This window comes from Rhinopithecus bieti, unplaced genomic scaffold, assembly GCF_001698545.2.
Source record: "Rhinopithecus bieti isolate Rb0 unplaced genomic scaffold, ASM169854v2 scaffold_23303, whole genome shotgun sequence".
Lineage (NCBI taxonomy): Eukaryota > Metazoa > Chordata > Mammalia > Primates > Cercopithecidae > Rhinopithecus > Rhinopithecus bieti.
The window spans coordinates 1,472,353-1,481,777 of record NW_016810922.1 but is presented as its reverse complement, the minus strand read 5'-3'; the positions used below and the strand labels follow the sequence as shown (position 1 = coordinate 1,481,777).

The window sequence follows — 9,425 nt, the reverse complement described above, 5'->3', positions numbered from 1 at the left end:
GGGAAGGGGAACATCACACACCGGGGCCTATCATGGGGAGGGGGGAGGGGGGAGGGATTGCATTGGGAGTTATACCTGATATAAATAACGAATTGATGGGTGCTGACGAGTTGATGGGTGCAGCACACCAACATGGCACAAGTATACATATGTAACAAACCTGCACGTGATGCACATGTACCCTAGAACGTAAAGTATAATAATAATAAAAATAATTCTTAAAAGGCCGTGCTTTTGGAATCCATGTGATTTGGCCATATAGTCTTTATCCCTGCTTGATGATTGGTATCCTTCATATATCAAGGCCATTCGAACTTCTTTCACCATCATTCCCTTCATCCCAAATCCTGACACCATTCTGCAGTGTATTCAATGTCCTGGTGGACCTTCCATCCAATATTTGGTTTTCAGTGAAATTCATCAGACTTTTACTCCATTCTGACCATAATCTATATGGTCATAAAAGGTGCATATTATTGCTTGTGGCAGCTCACCTATTAAGTCTGTGACCACAAATACTATATTAATCCATTTTCACGCTGCTGATAAAGACATACCTGAGACTAGCTAAATTAGAAATAAAAAGAGGTTTAATGTATTCACAGTTCCATGTGGCTATGGAGGCCTCACAATCATGGTGGAAGGTGAAAGGGACGTCTTACATGGTGGCAGGCAAGAGAGAATGAAAGCCAAGTGAAAGGGGAAACCCATTATAAAGCCATCAGATCTCATGAGACTTATTCACTACCATGAGAACAGTATGGGAGGAACACCCCCATGATTCAGTTATCTCCCACCCGGTCCCTCCCACAACATGTGGGAATTATGGGAGCTACAACTCAAGATGTGATTTGGGTTGGGGACACAGCCAAACCATATCAAAAACCTATCCTTTTAACTGTCTAACTTTATTGTGCTCATGATTCAGTCTTTAACCTCAAGTAAAAATTACAAGTCTTTGGAACTCCCTGCCTTCACCTCAACTGTTAGAAGGTTTACATCAACAAAAAGAATCTTGAGAATGGTAATATGCCTGGTACATGTTATTTGAAGAATCATGGTGTAATAATGAAACAATCTTTTTCTCAAGATAAGTGAATTCATTCTTTAAAATATATATTTTGCTCTAAACAATAGCATTGATTTAACTGTAAAATAAGAAAGCTGAAAAGGCATAAACAACCTTAAAAATAGGAAATGTAAAATGGTGAGTGAGCCTGATAGATATGGCAGAAAGTAGGATAAACATAATAGTCAAATCAAACATGATTAAAGTTAAATTCATCTAATTAAAGCTAGAGACTAATCATATAAGCAGCTTATAAGACATACATTTAAAGCAAAACAATAGAGAAATGGATATGTATAGTCTTAAAGCACTTATTTTTTAAAAAGACTAAAATCAAGTGAGCTAAATGTTTAAAGAACATTAAAATATTAATCTAAAAAAGAATAATTTAAAAAAATAGAAATCAGTTGCTAGCACATCATCCATATGCATAAATAGATACAAACATATACAAACAGTCAAGAGGATAAACAAGCCTACAAGATGTTTCTGAGTAAAGTGATAAACTGTAGGAAGACTTATAGAGAGAGAAAGAGAAAGAGACAATGCAAAAGATTGAAAAGAAAGGTAAATAATAATAAGAAAATACTTTTACCAACTTTATGCTAATAAAATGAAAAGATTTAATATACATGTATGTCAACAGAGATAAAATATTATAAAGGAACTACTTTATTATTTAACAAATTTTATTAAACTATTTTATTAAACTATCAAAATTTTGGCCGGGCGCGGTGGCTCAAGCCTGTAATCCCAGCACTTTGGGAGGCCGAGACGGGCGGATCACAGGTCAGGAGATCAAGACCATCCTGGCTAACACGGTGAAACCCCGTCTCTACTAAAAAATACAAAAACTAGCCGGCGAGGTGGCGCGCTTGTAGTCCCAGCTACTTGTAGGGCTGAGGCAGGAGAATGGCCGTGGACCTGGGAGGCGGAGCTTGCAGTGAGCGAGATCCGGCCACTGCACTCCGCTTGGGCGACCCAGAGGAGGACTCCGTCACCAAAAAAAAAAAAAAAAAAAAAACTATCAAATTTTATTAACGTATATTACACATAAAGAGGGAGTAAGTAGTACATTGTTCTTCAAAGAGCAGATACTAAAATTGGGCATAATATTACTTTTAACATTGTTTAAAATATGTATTCATTACCTTTATAACTTGTTCATCCTACTAAAAACCATTTGGAATAGTCATTTTTTCCATACAATATTTTTCTTGAGGCAGATAATCTTTTTATTCTTTCTCTGGAATTCAAATTGGTAATCTAAATAGCATGTATGCTACTTGGAATATAACAAGTTCAAGTGGCATGGTAAATGAATATATTTTTACAATTTAAACTAAATTGCACAATTGGTATTTTTAAATTTAATTTCCTTATTATATAATCTTTCAATAATGGCTGACTAACTTGCTCACAACAAGCCTCTCACTGACAACAACTATATTAGTTGGATAAAATATTAATGAAAAACACTCATTTAATAGTCTCCGAAATTTGGTTAATGAGTATTTCAGCAACCAATGTACTATGCAGGAGAAAAAAATAAAGTGGTAACCCCAACAGTCAGCATAACTTTTCTTTTTGAAGCATTTGCCAATTCTGTATGAGCCACTGAGAAGCTGAGATCATTAGATTTTCCAGGAGCCTTGCAAGGCTGGAGTGGAAATAGTTTGAATTCAGGTCTCAGCAAGGAGAAGCAACCCTGGTAAACATTTTAGGTTTTAGTTAGGACCCCTGAATGACTGCAGAATACAAAAAGTAAGGATGAAGAGAAAAAAGTCAAGCCCTCACAAGTAAAGTAGGCTAAACCTCCTATCAGGTAAGCACTTGATTAGCTTAAAATAAGTTATCTCTACGCTTATTGTTTGACAAGGCCAAAGAGAAGTCCCACCTGGGGACAGTATTATTCAGAGTCTCAAATTACGTCTATAATTATTTTCATACCAGGTGTCTAACATATTATTTAAATTTTGTAGGCATACCAGGAAGGAAAATACATAAAACAGACTAATTGGAGATCTGGGTACTGGAGTTGTCAGACATGGGATCTAAAATAATTCTAATAAATATTCAAGAATTTATAATACAATAGAGAATTGTGGCAAAGAACTAAAGCCTAACTTTTAGAAATCATAGAAATGCTTTAACTCAAAATGTAATAACTGAAATTAACTCAATAAATAAGATTAACAGCAAATTAAACGAAGCTGAAGAAGAAATTAGTGAAATGGAATATAAATGAGAAGAAAATATTCAGATTGAATATGGAGAAAAAAGAAAGAATGAAAAAATGAATTTAAAGAAATAATTTAAATGAATTTAAAGAAAAATGAATTTAAGAAATAAATAAGGCTCAGAGAAAGTTCTAATATTCTTCAAAGCGTAGGCCTATGGAGAGGATTTAAAAGGAAACAAGAAACAGAAACAACATTTGAAGCAAAAATGGTTGAAAAGCTTCTAAAATGTGAAACCCAACAAACATCAAGTGATAGATCCAAGAAGTGTTGCACATCATTACCCAGATGAATACAAAAGAAAATATGCATAGACATGCCATAGTCAAACCATTAGAAAAGAATGAAAGATAAATTATCATCAAAGGACCAAAAATAAGACAAATAGCTGATTTTATTGTATCTGGCTTCCACTGTATCTGTTGGGAAATCTGCATTTGGCACTGCTATCATGTCTTTTAATTTTTTAGATAAAACTTACATTTATAGTAAATATTAATTTATACTTATAAACATTATGTATGTGTATATACACACATTAGTGTATGTGTGTATGTAATTTCAAACAAAGAAAAACTGAAAAAAATCAATATTAGTACTTTTTTTACTAAAGAAAATATTGAAACAAATACTTCTGGTTGAAGGAAAGTAATCTGAGGAAAAAATGGAGACGAAGAAAGGAGAAAAGAGAAAATATGCGCATAAATATAAATGGATATTGACTGTATACATATGTATTATAAATATAACATATAGATAATATATGAAAACAAAAACATAAAAGGCAGAAGACAGAAAATGAAGTTAAAAGTCATATTTGTATTTTAATAAGTTGTAGTAGTACTAATATATTATTTTAATAAGCCATGTTATATTTTGATATATTATACACAGCAATTAAGAGTATAGTGAAAAAAAAAAGTATATCACTAACACATCAATTCAGGGGAAAAATGAGAAATTAAAATGCTACATGATTTCAAAAGAAGCTGGAAAAGAATAAAAAATGGTAAGGAGACAAAGAATACATGAGACAAATAGAAAACAGTATGATGGCAGTTTGGTCCCTGTCTGAAAATTCCTCCTCAATCATCCTAATATATTTAGTAAATGTACTAACAACTACATAGTTGCAAGCTAAAAGTGTAGAGTTACATTATCATCTGATTGCATTTAAGCAGAAATACAATATACATTTAAATTCCAGAGACCCTTTAGCACCAAATAACTACGTTGAATCATAATTTTTGCTGACAGCAAATGTAACATAAAGGATCAGAATCGAATGTAAAATAACGATAAATTTAATCTCACATAATCTACCATTTTATTTTAGAAATATAGTAGGTTTAAAACATTGTTTATATTAGAATTTAGGTCCTTGGAAATTTTACTTTTGCAAAAGGGCATTAATATGTGAAGAGACTTAGTTATTGCTTAAGGAACACTTGAAAATCAAAGGGGGATCGCTTCACTAGGAAACTTACATTTAATCAAAACTTTAAAACATACCAATTAACCCAACTTCATTATACTCTTTTTAACAGAGACAACTACAGAAAATAAAACAGGTCCTAAGAGATAGCTTGGATTATGGAATGAGCAATTTTAACCTCTTGGTCTATTAAGGGAATTTTCTGCAAAACCATTTTCATTAGCAAAAACAGAGACCCAAATAATTTAATTAGTGGACCTGTGATAGAATAAGCCTTTCATTCATATTTACTCTCTTTACATTTGATAGTACATTGTTAACCTTCCAATGTATATATGTTTATATATGCATACACACAATATTTAATTTAATTCTAATAATTCATCAGGTATATATTATCTCTAAAATGTAAGCTGAAAAATGAAGGTCTGGCCATGCTGTTGCACACAAAAAAAACCATGGAATAAGCTGGTAGCAGGAAAATGTCAAGATTTTCAATCTTCTATTGCATATACAGAATTATTTCAAAATACAGAATTTTCTGTCTGTTCTAACTGCAGATTATTTCATATCACAGGAGTTAGGTTTATTCATGATTCTCTCTGCCAGATTCAACAATAGAGAATTAGTTAAGCTCTCTGCTGTCTTGGCAGCCTCCAGAAACCATTTTTACCTCATCTCTCCATTAAACTACTAACAAAAGGTAAGAGAAAAACAGTAGTAATATTCACCAATTGGTGCTAAGACCAAACTCTATTTACACCATGCCCCCATTCTCGCTGATTTTCTATTCACTTAGCAAATATTTATCATGATGCTACAGTGTGCTAATCATTTTGATGGACCTCGAACAAATGCTAAGAAGAAGTTCATGGTCTTCATAGGTTGGTGATGCTTATGGCCTATAAGGGAAAACACTAATTCATTTGTTCATTCAACAAGTATCATTGGCCATAAAAAATTAGCCAGACATTCTGATAAGTGTTGAGAATCCCGTGGTGAATTGCTTCCTTACTTTTACGGTGCTTAATATCTGCAAAGCAATTAAATATCAAGTAATCATGACAATAAGTATATAATGTATATTATCTATAATAAATAGGTTACTATGCAATAGAAGTCTAACAAAAGCTGCTGGCATTAAGAGTCTGGGAGAGATTTCACAAGCAGGTAACATGCAAATTGAGGGCAGAAGATTAATTAGAAGTTAATTTGTTGAAAATAATCTTCCTAGCAGAGAGGAAAGGAAGCAAACACTGTGGTTCCAGAGAGAACACAATTTATTAGAGAACTCAAGGCCACTGTGGCTAAAGTGGCAAGAACACAAAAGAATAGCTTAAGATGATGTTGCTGAGAGATGCAATGAAAAGATCATTTGAGGTTTAGAAAACCCATTAAAAGTTTTGTTGTCCATTCTTAAAAGCAATGGAAATTCATAGATGGTTTTGAAACATGGAAATAGCATTATTTTACTTGAAATAGGGAACATTTTCCAACTAGCTATATAGACAATGGGTTGAAGAGGAATTCCTGGAAAGTAACAAGACTACTGCAACAGTTCAGTCATACATATGAGAGATAATGCCATTTTAAGATTGATTGGTACAGCGAAGTTAGAAAAATATATTTGAAAGAAATTCAGTAAGTAAAATTGCAGGACTCAGTGATAATTTGGGTGTGAGGGAAATGAAAGAAGATAGTTTCTGGTGTATGGCTCGTAGAACAGAATGAATTATAATGGCGTTCCCTGCAATAGGAAATATTGGAGAAAGTCCAGTGTTGGAAGGAGTGGAACATTAATAAAATTTCAAAAATTTTGAGTTTGAGTTGCTTTTGAGATACTCAAGCGATGATGTCAAATGAGCAGCTGAACATCTGGACTGGAATTCAAGAGAAACAGAGGAATGTAAGTCTAGAAAACAAATGGTACACAAACAGCAACCAAATCAGTGAGTGTAGATTGTCACTCACACTCACACTAGGAAGAGTGTAAATAGTGATGTGGCATCTGGATATTTACCCAGTGGATACAAGCCACCGAGCCTGCCAAGGAGACTGAGAATCCAGAGACATAGGGCTGAAAGCAGTGAGGGTTTATTAGAACAGAAATCTAGGATGATAAAGTTCAAAAAGTCAAGTGTCAGATGTCAGTGCTGCTGTGAGTTCAAATAGGTGAGATAGAAAAAATTACAATTCAACAGTATTGGAACTAAAACAGAATTATTTTTAAAAATTCCTGAGAACACAAAAAGAAGCATAACTCTGGAGGGAGCAAAGGCCTGGACAAAAACGTCATTAAGCTGAAGAATGTCCCAAAATTTTACTTCTTGGGAATCCTAGTCATTTTCATTTAATCTGCTTCCATATCTTAATAGGGCAAAAAAGACATCCTTACCTGCAGCCAATCTTCTATCATTGTCCATAAAACCCACAAAATGTGTAAATCAGAAAATAAAGAGGGAGAGAAAAATATAATATTCACTCAAAAAGAAAAGTCATATAAAGTCTCAGACTTAGGAAATACAAGTTAATGGTTCCTGATTAAATAACAGACTGAATTTAAAAAGTTAAGAACATTAAGATAAAATTACATCAGGAAGGTCAAAATAGAATGTAGGAAAATTAAATAGACATGTTAACATGGGGGAAAACAAAGGATAACTTTTCACCTCTACCACTGTCATCAACAGGTTTTGAATTAGATGACCATGGCCATCTTTTAAGTAATGAGAAACAAAATATCTTCTAAAGACTGAATTCCAATTTGTAGAGATAAGATTGCAATTTCACATATGATACACCAAACTGAGAATACATAATAGAAAATGAACATCTTACATCAGAATAGTTGGTTTAAATCCACATGGTACAATTATGCTTACTGACTAAAATATTACAATAACAGAAGTTATTTTGTTCACTAGTCAAATCAGAAATAATCTTGCATCCAGCACCTGTAATTCAACAAGAAATCCTCACACTGCCCCTCCTTTATTCCATGTTTCAACATTTTCATAACAATTATCAGTTATTTAATATTTTGTGGAATTTTAGATTTTCAGCTTTTTAAAGGAAAAAGTTAATTTCTTTATACACCTTTTCTTTATTTATCTGACACTGGTTGAGAGTGCATTAAATCATAAGTATATGAATAATATTAAGTTGCCTATCGTCTTAACATGATCTTTCAGGAACAATGTGGGAATAAATTTTAGTCTGAAAGTGCTGTTCTTTACACTTTCTTTCAAGTTTGTTGAAGCATAGATACATTCGGGATAATTCATGTTCTGATTGACTATTTCATCCTACTGTGTCTTCTTAACCTTCTACCGGTTTCATTCCTTTTCTGCCTCACATTGTGACAAATTTGTCCTCTTTGTTACACAGTACAAGGAGCACTGAGAATAAGGGCAGTATCCTTGAAGGAATACCTGTGAATACAAATTGTATTACGTAATGCATCCCTTTCCAGGAAAACACAGAGAAGGAATTCTTGCCTTTAGGCGACCAGCAAATGGTCACAGGCAGGGATTTTGCTGGGTCTGATCTGTAGAGGCGGGTCGATATATTCACCGAAGAGAGATAATGGAAAACCGTTTAAGGGATGCGGCCTAACACGACAAAACTGCTACGGGAAGGGTCCTGGGGTGAGGAGGTGACATAAAGGGAGGAGAGCACCAAGAGGATGCAGGGAGAGAGGCTGGCTGTCAGTGCGCATGAGGGTAGGGACACCCTGGGCCGCGAGGTGGTACCTGCGCGGGGTCGAGCGCCCCTGCCACTGAATCCCCGATCCAGAGATGCTCCCGGAGAAGCTGTTGGTAGCTGAGGCAGTGCTTCACCGCGGATGGCACATTCCCCATGGCGGAGCCTGGGGCGGCAGTCGGAGAGGGGAGGGAGACTGGAGGAGGATGAGGGGCTGGCACCGCGCTGGGAAACTACGCCAGCTCGGGAGCGCGCCCCGCCTGTGCACGGGCTGTGAGGACCAGCGCTGTTCCGCGCACTGCGGCGGCGCCGAGAGGGCGGGTAGCAGGGCGTGGCAGGTGGCCGCGCCCGGGGCAACCGGTGCGCGGGGCACCTGCGGGAATCGACAGCAATGCCGGACTCCTGAGCAGGAGAGAAAGGAGCTGAGCCAGAGGATGTTCAGGGGTGGCTCATTTTCCGCACTACACTGAGAGCCCAGGGCTGACTGTATCTTCACATGCCCACCTACTTCTCACCTGTCTCAGATCAGAAAAGGGGTCTAAAATAAAAGGAAGGGGCATGAGTGTTTGTGTTGATGAGTTCGTTCATTCTCAGCTGCCGCCTTGGGTGCTGAAGTATAGATTTGCCCACCGTTGAGCTTACGGAGTTTATGCTTTATAACAATAAGCTCTATTTAAAAATGTTTTTGAGGCAACTGGCAAGGTTAAAACATATCCAACAGTTTAATAAAAAGGAAAAGGTAGTCTTAAATTAGGTTAGATGTCAGAGGTACTCTCAGAGGTACGTTCCTAAATGAGAGTAAGCTGTCAGTAAACTGGTGCTGCAGTTAAGCGCTGAAATGGAACTGCGTGTTTAAGTCTCATGGCACAAAAATTATTAAAGCTCTAAGGACTAGATTTATCCAAACGGAATATTCTAAACAATTTCTTAGGATATTAGAGTTGGAGACATTTTTAGTGGAAGAGAGGGTTTGAAAAAT

General features: G+C 35.7%; 1 protein-coding gene across 1 annotated transcript in view; it reads right to left on the bottom strand.

The window, feature by feature from the left end:
* The window catches only part of HMGCLL1 (3-hydroxy-3-methylglutaryl-CoA lyase like 1), a 154,152-nt gene extending 145,389 nt beyond the window's left edge, over nt 1–8,763 (bottom strand). Inside the window, exon 1 of the mRNA XM_017893240.1 lies at nt 8,497–8,763. Coding sequence (XP_017748729.1) covers nt 8,497–8,604 — 108 coding nt within the window. The 5' untranslated portion in view covers nt 8,605–8,763. The remainder of the gene's footprint in view (nt 1–8,496) is intronic.
* Nucleotides 8,764–9,425: the final 662 nt, after the last annotated feature.